The 13,184-nt window shown below is 39.1% G+C and overlaps 1 protein-coding gene across 3 annotated transcripts in view; it reads left to right on the forward strand.

The window, feature by feature from the left end:
• The first annotated feature begins 833 nt into the window (after positions 1 to 833).
• Positions 834 to 13,184, forward strand: part of klhl4 (kelch-like family member 4) — a 34,082-nt gene continuing 21,731 nt past the window's right edge. Inside the window, exons 1-2 of one of the 3 annotated variants that reach the window (XM_056439252.1) lie at positions 834 to 949; positions 12,518 to 12,543. In XM_056439252.1, coding sequence (XP_056295227.1) covers positions 12,518 to 12,543 — 26 coding nt within the window. In that variant the 5' untranslated portion in view covers positions 834 to 949. Of the gene's footprint in view, positions 950 to 7,977; positions 8,454 to 12,517; positions 12,544 to 13,184 lie in introns of those variants that run through there. The other 2 variants (XM_056439253.1, XM_056439251.1) reach the window with 2 other exon arrangements.

A 13,184-nucleotide genomic window follows, 5' to 3' on the forward strand; every position in this document is an offset into this window, starting at 1 on the left:
GAAAACAAACACAGACCTTTCATTCCAGAGACAGCGAGTCGGGTCCTGTGAAACATAAGGTACACCTTGATTAGACACACGAGCTGTCAGTCACATCTTGAAAGACCCGATGCATTTAACGAGTGGAAACTGACATAATTGTATGTCTGTTGTAATAACAAAGCATGCCTAGTAGATTTATTGTTATAAGACAGTTACAGTTTATAATACAGTTGTGTTGGACAAACAGTATCATATAATACTGTTCAGATGAAAAAATACACTTTAATTATATGCATAGCTCACTAACTCTTTATTAAAATTCATCAAATATGTAGGTCTATTAAAAAATATGATCATACTATTCAGATTACTTACAATGTAGCTACAATTTGGCTTGAATGTCGGAATGAAGATGGAGAATGGAATACTTTTGGCAAAACTATTTTCATACCCCCTTGAGATGACTGACCATGAAACAAAGCTTTACTAAATTGTTTGTATAAGTCTGATCATGATTAAATGTTAGATATGCCAACATACCACCACTTATACAAGATATTTGTTGGATGATTTTATTCTGTACTATATATTATCAGACTCTTTGTCACATTAAATGTATTATAATGTGTTGAAGAAACGTTTAGTGCAAGGCTTTGTGAAAGCAGTGTTTTCCCTCCAACACCGGATGTGACCCCAGTGCCCCTGGTTGCTTGAATGCAGTTGTTGTTTCAGTGCAGAGGAAGAGACTTATCCAGAGTTTCCTTCAAAAGAGGAAAGTTCACCCTTCCTTTCTGGAGAGGCAAACATGTTTGTACTGAAAGAGGGACACAGGAGAAGAAAACATTCGACAGCCCAGCACAGTTTCTCTGTGTAAGTTATTGAATAACACGCAGTTTCCCTCCATTGGACATCCATTTCAGAAGAGAAATGCTGAAGCTGCTGGGGAGAAACAATTAAAATATCTCAGGTAAGAAACATGGTTATAACTGACTGATGCTTTGATTTGACATAAAAAAGATTTTACTTTAACCAGTAGTATAAATTCCTGCACATTTTTAAAAAACTGTATTTTCTGGTTATGCTATGTCCATGGTAACAATCAGATGTGTCCAACACTGTCGGTGCTATAGATTCAGGAGGTACAGTAACCTTGCCAGTTCAGAACATTAAACATAATAAATACAATATATGTCAACATGTCCCCCTGACCTCCATCCTGAGTGAATGGCTGAATCTCATTTCTGTAAGCTAATGAGCATATTATGAGCACATGATACTATTCGTGTTTGTATGAATTACTTGAACACGCTGTTAGTGCCGGTCAGCATGTTTTACTGTGTGTGAACACCATTCTTGCTGAGCTTTTACCTAATGTTAGTCTCATGAATATGGGCACTCGTCTATTGTATTGAAAATATCACAGCCCAACACTGCATGGGATTTTACTGATGTGAGGCCCTTCTTTAATCTTTCCAAGAAGCATTTCGTTGATATTAATGCTAGTGCTAGGATAGGAGGGGTTTCATTCATGATTGTATCCCACATACTCCACAGTATAATCTTGTGAATACAGTGTAAAACAGAGACACACACTGTATATATGCATATAATGCCTCTCTGCAATTAGATAGAACACTATGTCCATGCATTTCTGAGCAAAGCATGGATGGTGTAGTTTTCCTGACATGGTTCTTGGATATTTATTGATTTAAAAGAAATTAAACTTACAGCTTGATAGCTTGATTGCGAGTGCAAGCAGAGCGTATCTAGGTATGTGCACGAGGCAGGCAGATGTTGAATAATAATGTGGTTTACCACACCAGTCTGACATCTGACATCTCATGTGTCATGCTGAGTGCAGCCAGATGGTGTCCTTGACTTCTGTAAGAATATAAAAGGTTACAGTGTGATGGCTTGTAACAATACATTAGATCATATCTCACTCTAACAGGATTTTATTGTTATGCTTCATAGAGTCTTGAAAACACACTATGTATTCTGAGCAACAGTATACTGATGATGCATATATGTTATAAATCTTTTTTTACTTGGTCTGAGGAAATATTAAAATTTTATGAGATAGGATTTTAGAGTTTTATGTATTAAGTAGGTAGATAATGCAATCAAGTTAATACAATTTTGGATAAAATGGTTTAATTCAGTGTTTTCAAAGACATTAGAATTTCACCCTAAATATGACCCTTTTTGTTTCCTTTCATTATTTTTTTATTTGTTTATTATAATACAGCAGATACGCAGCTTTATTCAGATCATGTTTGATTTAAAATGTTTAAAAAGTCCCTCTTAAACCAAAATGTAAGAGACACAAGGAGATCTTATTTACGATAATAAAAACAAAATCTGTCTTTTATCAATTTACATCTACAGATAATGCCACCCACAGGTGATGATGCTTCTTAGTGATTAATGACTGTGCCATCACATTAGCCTACTAGTGGTTGATAGGGATAACAACAAAATCCATATTATTTACATGTTTATGCCTGTAATAATAAAAGAACGTCTCATTCTGGTTGTAGAAGAGCGGAGGGAGGTTAGATAATGTAGATAATATATTGCATGTTCATTTTGACACTTAGTGAAAGTGATTACAGCTTCACTTCGTGTAGTCAAACCTGTGATCAATACATTTCGGTACATCCAAAGGTATTGCTGTTTTACTATTAATTAATGGAAGCCAGTAATAAGAGATGCCATTATAGATGATTACTATCTCTGTCGTGAAACAGCAAATGTCAAAAGGCAAAGGTCTGAGGCACAGCAAACCACGAAGGCCTCCCTAACAGACAAAAGAAACCACAACAGCTGAACCATTGATCTGGTAGATACACAACCGCAAAGCATCGAAGGAAACCCCGTCAGTTATCAGAACCCTAAGCAGGTTGTTTCATGCTGATTCTTTTGGGCTCCAAATCAATGTAATGTAAGATATTTTAATATGCAAAGAAAGCAACTAATTCAGTGCTTTGCCTTGTGACTGTAAAAATAATGTTTAAAGCTCATCCACTCGTATTGTATCATTAGCATAAACACTTCGATACAAACAAAGAATGATCCACAAACTACATGCTCTCATTTGCCCTCCTGTAGTTTCTACCACAGAGTTTATTTGAATAATACATTGACTTGAAATCCTTGTTTCATAATCGTTGTTGTTGTTTGCTATATTTGAAGAATACTTGCTTGTCAATCTTTTGTTTGAATTATTATTACATCCAGATGAATCAATGAATTAAATGCCTTAGCAGAAAAAGAAAAAAAAAGATCCGGTATCTGTGGCCGTCGCAGGTCACAGTTCAGGGTCCTGGGAATGTATAGATCGTCTACCTGCCTGCCTCCCAACCTGCCATGGGGCGGCTGTAGCTCAGTGGGGTAAGGGGGCCGTCCTGCAACCCCAAGGTTGTGGGTTCGATCCCCGCTCTCCCCATTAGTAGCAAGTCGAAGTGTCCTTGAGCAAGGCACTGAACCCCCAGTTGCTTCCCGGGCGCATCACTGCAGCCCACTGCGCCTTAATAACTAAGGATGGGTTAAATGCAGAGAACTAATTTCCCCTTGGGGATTAATAAAGTATATATCTTATCATCTATGCATGCACTCATTGCACATTAACATAATCTTTTATAAGCTGCTATCTTGACAGCTGTACATACTTATGTTTGTTATATGTTTACATTCATAATTTCATTACATTACATGTCATTTAGTAGACGCTTTTAACCAAAGCGACTTCAAGTGCATCAACCATGAGTACAAACTCAGAAAAACAAGAATCAAGACAGTAACATTTCTTCAAGAAAGCCAAACTACAAAACTACCATAAGTAATACCATAAGTAATACCATAAGTAATATCATAAGTAAGACCATAAGTAAGACCATGAGTAATACCATAATAAATACCATAATAATACCATAAGTAAGACCATAAGTAAGACCATAATAAATACCATAATAATACCATAAGTAATACCATAAGTATAAGTGATACCATAAGTAATACCATAAGTAATACCATAAGTAATACCATGAGTGATACATAATAAATACCATAATAATACCATAAGTAACACCATAAGTAAGTGACTATGGGTGAGTGGGTAGCAGGTCCATCTTTCAATCAGGGGGTTGGAGGTTCAATCCCCGCCCTAGTCGATGTGTCCTTGAGCAAGACACTTAACCCTGAGTTGCTCCCTGTAGCTGCGTCTACAGTGAATGAATGTAACAGTACTGTAAGTCGCTTTGGATAAATGCGTCAGACAAATGACATGTAATGTAATGTGCCATTCAAGTGCCACTGAAGTGCTAATTGTTTTTATTCAAGGTATAGTCGGAAAAGATGTGTTTTTAGTTTCCGGTGGAAGATGTAGAGACTTCCTGCTGTCCTGATGTCAGTAGGGAGCTCGTTCCACCACTAATGAGCCAGGATGATACGCAAGTACCAATGTTTTGACGCAGATTTGGGCAGCCACCAGTAACGGAGTTGTTAGAGTGGAATTAGGGAGGCTGAAGACCAGTTGAGCTGCTGCGTTCTGGATGAGCTGCAGCGGCCGGATGGCCTCAGCAGGTAGACCTGCCAGGAGGGAGTTACAGTAGTCCAGGCGTAAAATGACCAGTGCCTGGACCACAACCTGTGCCGCCTTCTGAGTAAGAAGGGGACTTTTGAGGGAGTGGCTTTGGCGGAATGACTGAAGGGACAGGCTGTCAAGTGTTGCTGACTTTGGAAACTGTCTGCTAGACTCAGCAACTTTTGGAGCAAGTGCTGTGAGCCGCTTTCATTGGAAATAAGATGGCAACACTGGGATGGGTTTTTGGCTTTGATACATGTTTTAAATATAGCTTACCGGTACTCTTACTATTATCTCAAGATTACTAGCGTTAAAGTGAGAGCGATTTTCCTAACACATTTTAGTAGGAACGACGTGTTGTTACTGATAAATCAGAGTATGGAGGCAAAATATGTCAAAAAATATTATAAATCAGATCAACGCATGTCTGCATCAAATACCACAGGCATAAGGTTTAGGTAGACAGATTAGATGGTTGCGCCACTCTTCTAAACCTGCAGTGGGAGGTTTACGGAGACGGATGAGAGGTTGTAGAATATTGAAATCCAGCAGTTTGAATATACTGTGGCTCTTTGTGAGAATCAGGAAACAAGTACAGAAAAACCATGCTGCGTTTCATTTATATTTATTTCATCGGATTAAAAGTTCACTGCAAATCTGTTATATCAGTTTGTAAGCTTGCAGTTTAAAAAACGTGTACACATAGTGTCAATTGGGAGGTCAGGAGCAGAATATTAACATTATTTTAGTTATTCCAATGTAGAAATTCAGAAATCATGTGCGAATGTTATGCAGTATCAGGCAAATAGTAGTGGGTGGATAGGATTGTTTGTAATAAAAAATTACCAAACGTATCCACTCTATGAATATGCAAATGTATCAGACACAATATGTCCTTTACTTCCCCATAATGTCTATTATCTGTATGTGTGCACTGGAGGCATCACATTATACTCAACCTCTCACCCCGAGAAGAGACGCACCGATGCTGCTGATACCGAGTACCGATTGATAATAGTGTTCAATTTATAAGCTGCATGCCTCACCGTGTAGAGGTGACTGGGATCATTATTTTATGTGTAATACAGAATCAGGCCAAATGATATCATCAATCATAACTCTCTGAAACAAAATAAATAAATACATAGATATGAATGTGCTGAATCGTTATCTATTACAATAATGGTATCTAATCCGAGATGGGCCTATTGTTCTTGATACCCGATCTAGCTAGTTGAATCAATATCCAATATCGAAACCGATATATATATATATGTATATATATATATATATATATGCATATATATATATATGCATCTATATGTATGTATATACAGGACTGTCTCAGAAAATTAGAATATTGTGATGAAGTTCTTTATTTTCTGTAATGCAATTCAAAAAACAAAAATGTCATGCATTCTGGATTCATTACAAATCAACTGAAATATTGCAAGCCTTTTATTCTTTTAATATTGCTGATTATGGCTTACAGCTTAAGAAAACTCAAATATCCTATCTCTAAATATTAGAATATCATGAAAAAGTATACTAGTAGGGTATTAAACAAATCACTTGAATTGTCTAATTAACTCGAAACACCTGCAAGGGTTTCCTGAGCCTTGACAAACACTCAGCTGTTATAAATCTTTTTTTTAACTTGGTCTGAGGAAATATTAAAATTTTATGAGATAGGATTTTAGAGTTTTCTTAAACTGTAAGCCATAATCAGCAATATTAAAAGAATAAAAGGCTTGCAATATTTCAGTTGATTTGTAATGAATCCAGAATGCATGACATTTTTGTTTTTTTAATTGCATTACAGAAAATAAAGAACTTTATCACAATATTCTAATTTTCTGAGACAGTCCTGTATATACATATATATACTGAATATATATATATGTATACATATATATATATACTGTATATATATATATATATACGTATATATATATACACATATATATATATATATTGATATTGATATTGATATTGGTGCATCTCCAATTTCAATAGAAAATGCCCCCCTTCATAAATCATTCTGCTCATTAAACGGGGTCTGATCAGCTCTAGTCAGATAACATATTTGCAGCCCAGTAACCTCCACTATGGGTTGCGACCCGGTCGTTGAGAATCACTACCCTGCAGCACACCATCATGCTCTTTTCTTATGCTGGTGATACCGTCAGCATTGATCAGCACCTTGAAATTACCTCGTGCACTGTTCTACTGTCCCTTTGCCTTTGAAGTATGAGTTAAGATGTGGTATCTCAATTACCTGGTGCAGTATGATCCTTATGCACAGGCAGGATCAAGTTAAAAATATGAAGGACTGTTTTCTAAAGCCCTGACTGTGGAAGAGGCATCTTACTGACCTTGAGGGTTCATCAGTATGTAGTTTTCCACTTGTAATCGCAGGGGGTTTTCAAGACAGCGACTGAAGGAGAATATCTTTCCTGCATGGCTACGGACACTGAGACAGTCCCTCATTGGATTCTGTTTGTTGTGAGAATAGCAGCCTGCTCAGACGTGTGTTTGTTTGATATACATTTTACTTGTCCTGAAGAGTCCGTGTTGATGCTTTTTGGTTATTTATGAGACTGTTATGAATGAATCCTGCTCTTCTGTTTATATATGACCCTGCATGTGTATCTTCACACATTCATGGATTAGCTCCTACTACAGATATAGTCCTGATAGTGTTGTAAGTCTTCCTCTTTCCCTCCTTTAGCAAGCAGAAATTTACTTTCATAAGGTGTGACCTCATCATCCTGCCTCAATGATACCTCCCTCCCCCTTGGAGCCCTCTTATATCACACAAACACACACTAACACATACAGGGCCACACTGAACAGCAGCAGAGGGGACTGGGCAGGGCTTGGGAGATTTTCTTATTTTATTTCATGTGCATATATGTCTGTCCGTGTGTGTGTGTGTGTGTGTGTGTGTGTGTGTGTCTGTGTGCAGAGGAGAGACAAGCAGAGAAGGAGAGAGAGATAAAGCGAAAAACAGGGGAGACGAAGGGGAGGGAGTGTGGATCATGCATGTGCATTAACTCAGCTCCAGCGGCACAGCAGCAGCAGCAGCACCAAACAGAAACAGCAGCACAGGAGGGAAAGAGAGAGACTGAGTGAGAGAGAGAGAAAGAGAGAGAGGGAGAGACAGAGAGGGAGAGTTGGAGGGAGGGTAGTAATCCCAGGCACAGGAACAAAAGCTGCGGAGGACTGCTTTCCATCTCCTCTAAAAGAACAACGGAGGAGAATCAGAAGGAGGAGGGGGTGGACATGATAGTAGTGAGACAATAACGGAAGAGAAGAGGCACATTATAGTAAGTGAGGACTGAAATCCAGACGCTCCTCGTCTCTGCTCTCCATGTTTTTGGGGTCTCAACGTACCACTGCCTTCGTCTCCAACCCAGAGGAGGATGTCTGTGTCGGGGAAGAAGGAATTTGACGTAAAGCAGATCCTCAGGCTCCGCTGGCGCTGGTTCAGCCATTCATCCCAAGGTTCGGCCGGCAGTGGAGGAGGTGGTGGTGGCGGAGTGGGAGGCTACATCCAGCAGGATGGCCTGGATCACAGAGGAATAGCTGTCCAGGGCCGGCTGAAGAGTCTCTCACGGGAAAGAGGTGTTGGAGGACTACGGAAGACTAACAGCCCGGTCCACAGCATCTTGGCTCCGACGCCAGGGCCCACACCTGTTTATGTGAGAGCAGGTCAACAATCATGGCACCATCTGCAGAACACCATTCAGGGTCTCCAGGTCAACCAGGAATCTTCAAAGAGCAGCTCCTCGCCCAGGACCCCAAGGAAAGAGGACGCCATTACTGGCCAGGAAGATGTAAAGAACAGCACAGTGGAACCTGCAGAGATGGAGGCAGGAGAGAGGTATGACTGTTAGGAGACATTGTTAGGAAACATCGATTTAATATGTGGTGCCGCAACAGTCGCCTTGCCTTGCATGCTCAGTTAGCGGAAACCAGACTATGGGATCCTGTTTCGGGATGACATGGTTCCCCTTATATTTCAGAGTGAAAGTAAAGCTTCTTGATCAAATGAATCTAATTGAGAAAGTCTGACGGCTCAGGCAACATCTCAGGTTCAAAAAGTAGACTGTTTTGTTGTAATCAGGAAAAAAAGCTATACTCAAATTTAGTTTTCAACGTACGTATATAAAGCATTTATCTACAGTCTTTTAAGTTAAATATCTGCACTTCCGGATCCTCTATTAGGCTTAAATGAAATCATCTACACAGATATCATTTTCCAGTTTACTGTGGATCGGCACCCTGGCTCACCTGAGGATGAAACTCTCCTTGTCCACAGCATGTTAGGCAGGATAAACCAATAAAGCATCCTTTCAATTATTCATTGGACCAAAAGCCACGGCTTTCTCTGCTGCCTTGTATGTGTTGTATTCCAGATTACATGCATTGTATGACTTTGCCTGATTCCTCCAGAGTATTTAGTTTTTACACATTACACTATTACATTCTTCAATAGAGTTTAAAGTTGACTGCGGGAAAGTGCCATTACATCATACTAGTCCTATAAAAAGAGGAAGAAGCAGTGCAATCACATGAATGATCTATTCTAGACTGCCACGACAACCACTTTCTAAGCCAAAAGCTATCATAGCTAGAGGCTAGCACATGCTATTCAATTTATTTTCCACATACATCTTTTCAAAAACCCTGATGCCAAACTCTTGGGGTCATATATGTTTTTCTTGCTATAAATCCCACCACCTGGTTGGTTTATCCCCCATCTTCCTTGTAATGCTACAGGTTAGAGATATGTGTGCATGTGTGTGTGTGTGTGTGTGTGTGTGTGTGTATGTGTGTGTCTGTGTGTCTGTGTCTGTGTGTGTGTATGCTGTCTGGCAGAACACTAAAAGCACCTCACATGAAGGATGAAAAGACCAAGTCTCCCTTTTATCTTGTCTGTGTCATTCTAAGGTGATTGGTTCTTAAGCATTCCAGGGTGCTTTTGTTCCATGCACCTGGTGATGAAATGAACAATGGAAGTGGACCTGTCCCTTTGTTTTATAAAGCTCACTGTGACGAGACAGGTCATTCTAAATACAGCCAAAAATGTGTCAATGTGGATGTAATGACTCCCACGGGCAGTGGACTGTCGAGTTCCCTGAACAGAACATGAATTATTCTGAGTTAAGATCCAGTTTTGGATTCAGCTCAACGTTCTGCTCTTCGTGTTGGTATAATTGGCAGATGTTCATGTTTTGGGGTCCCTGTATGTGAAAAGTACATGCATAAAAGATGTGCCTCCCAGTTAAAATATGTAACTCTCCAACTCTCAAGAAAGATCTTGACTTCCTGTTGGCCATGTAAACTTATACCCATTATATTTTGACAATGATACTTAAATATTAAATGGTCTCGCTCTGGTGGATCATAAATGATATCTTTAGTTCAGCTGTACTTGGTTATAGTGATTTATTTTTCAACCCAAACCATTAACAACGTACAAAGACATTAAATCACCCATTCTTCTAAATAACAGTATATCTTCAAGAATATTGACACTTCTTCATTTTATAAAAATAAATGTATCTCAATGTCTTCACCTCTTCTCGCTGCAGCGGCTTTAATAGCAAGTCTGCAAAAATTAGTTTGGCTTGTCTGTGGCATAGTGTCACTTTTATAATCACGTTTTTGATAATGAAAATGTAGTCACTCGATATCTGTGAAGGATTAGTTCCTAGTTAGATAACGGACCAGTGACAGCGTGACACATCATGGCTTGCACGCTCTTTGGTGGCTATGCAGATGTGGATGTCACTGAGATTGCACATTCATTTACTCCACCAGCTGGGTGGACCAATTATGTCTCACATCATAAATCCTTGACACACAATTTGTCACAATCCCTCATTCTGAATGAAGAAATTAGTTGTGCTGGCTGTGAAAAATACAAAAGTTTAAATCGTTGTTCTGTAGTCGTAAACTAAGTCAATGAAAACAGCTACTCCTGACTTGTGGTTGCAATACTCAATCTGTGCATATATTTAGGATTCTGCTTGACTTAAAACAATTATGTTAAATGAAAAAATGGTTCAAGATAAATCAAAATGTTCACATTGGTTCACAAGTAATTATGTGGCGTGAATGTTCTTGGAAACATTAACATCGAGCTAATGAAACAATTTTCTTTTGCGATTTAATGTAGCTAATTAGGTTTTGTAGCACATTCTACAAATCTGCCTGGATGCCATAGGCTACTGGAGATAAGTAAAAAATCGGTGACACATTTATGTTGTGGACTATGCCGGTATAATTATTCTCATTAGAGTTGTGAAATCAAACGTAGTAAAATAAGTTGTTTTCCACCTTTGCTCCTAACGCTCTATTGCCATCTGTATACTATGTATTTGTTGTGTCCTCATGACTCTCATCCAAATTACCTCTCCCCATCATTGGCAGAGAATATATGACGGGCATTAACCTGAATGGAATGGAAACCCTGACCTCTCCCACATGAACACTAACAGAGGCTTGAGTCAGCGGGCTGTTAGTTTGAATGATATCTCAATTCCCTCTCAACTGCCTTGGAGAAGAAATACCACCACCTCCCACCCTGTCAACAGCAGTAATTCAGATATTTGCTGGATGTCTCATAACACCGCGAGGCCTATCGTGTCTTGGTCTGGTTGTGACATCTAGCGGAGGCCTGTAAATTGCAAAATACAGTATCTGTTATAATCTCAAAATAACATCCTCAGAGGTGTAAAATAATTCGTATTTCTTAAATGATTGATTGTGAGCATTCTTCAACTTCGCTAAATCAGCATTCTGTCCACAACAAGGCCACCTCTGATGGAAGCTAAACATCCAGCCAGAGCTTTCCGTAGCCTCTCCTTATGCTTTGGCAGGAGGCAGTGAACCGAGATACAGCAGCATTATACACTGGACACATTCCTCATTTCTGTTCAATTGCGGATCAGTCATTTCCCCCCAAATGGACCTAATTAAAAGGAAATAATCCCTGACACAGCTTTCTATGAATTTTACATGGACACTATTAGTAGGGGCCATGACTTCCTTCAATAGTTTCTGAGGCATTCTGTAATTTGCATTGAAGAATAAGTCATGGACAACTGTAATCAAGCTGACATAAAAAATTAACTAAAATAATTTAACTAATTCGCCCTGTTTTAGGTTATCACCAATTGACATACATATTTTATGTTATAGGTTAGAGTCTAAAGGTCCAAGCCCACCAAGCTAAATTGCAAATGCACAAAGGATCTAAAGACAAATCTATACAAATCTATTTTACACAGTAGACCATCTACAACCCAGGACCCACTGCTTTCATTATGTGGCTTCATTTGTTTACCCAGTAAAATTAGATGCTGATAAATTACGGGCAATCCAAAAAGGATGACAGTGTCATACACTCTGCGAGTGCTAACCTGCCACCAGCAAGGCAGTGACAAGCGTTCTGCTAAGATCTGCACATCTACAGATGAAAAATAGCCTCTTGGCTAACTCTGGCACATTTACTGCAATGTTTTTATCAATGTGCACTGTCCCTTATTAAATAAACAATTTTTTTTTGTAAATGTAATTTTTTTTTTCACGTACAGGGTGCCATTAACCCCCCCCCCCCGCACACACACACAAACTCAGCATTGTAATCACAGTTAATCTATGGACAAAGAGCAAAATCGCAATATGGAATTAAGATATACCATGTCAATACCGTTCAAATGTACCTAACATTTCCAAGGCAGAATTAGTATGAATGTGCTGTGATTAATAACAGGAAAAATCGAATTGGCATTTTGCACAAATCATAGCAAATTATTCCTCACTGGCTCCGGGCAGATATTTCACTTAAGTGCGCAAGTGATTTATGGAGATTTTCATTATTAAACAAATAGATATTTTAACTGTGTTTTTTTTCCCTGTGCATGTATTCTCCTCTAGATGCAGTTTCTTAATATTCAAAACAGGTATTAGTATGCCACCTGAGATGTTCATTAGCTGTTCGTAGACATTCTGCTGACATGACTTTTACACCATCACTTCTTCTTTACAAGGTGCACGGTTTTGGAAAAGCTATAAGGAAGCGATTTTTCATTTCTGCATGTGGCAATTTTCCACTGCACTCTCTAACATAGAGAACCCGCTGGACACATTCAGAGCAGATTTCAAAAGATATGGTTCCGGTATGCGGCTCCATTTCATCCATCATTAGCAACATTAAGAATGTCCGGTTTAACAATGGTATCAGTAGAAGATTGTCTGCTGCAAAGCCTCGCTGAGAGTAAAGAGCAGAGAGGAACATCTATTTCTGCACAGAGTTATCATCCCAGCCTCACTGCTGGGATCAAGTTATCACAGTCAGTGTGTATATTTCTCTCGACACAAAGCGGAATGACAGCAATACCAACTGTGAAAGCACAGCGGCATAAAGATCTCATGGAATATATAGACTTGGCACATGCTGCACGAGGCTGTGGAGGAGTTGTTGGATTCTCAACCCAACTCAAGCTACTCAGCAGCCTTCTGGGGCAAATGGCTGTTATAATCCATTTCGAGAGAGACATTTCCCATTTGGCCCAGGCAGGCACGACTTTCACATTTGGAGAGG

This window comes from Pseudoliparis swirei, chromosome 19, assembly GCF_029220125.1.
Source record: "Pseudoliparis swirei isolate HS2019 ecotype Mariana Trench chromosome 19, NWPU_hadal_v1, whole genome shotgun sequence".
Lineage (NCBI taxonomy): Eukaryota > Metazoa > Chordata > Actinopteri > Perciformes > Liparidae > Pseudoliparis > Pseudoliparis swirei.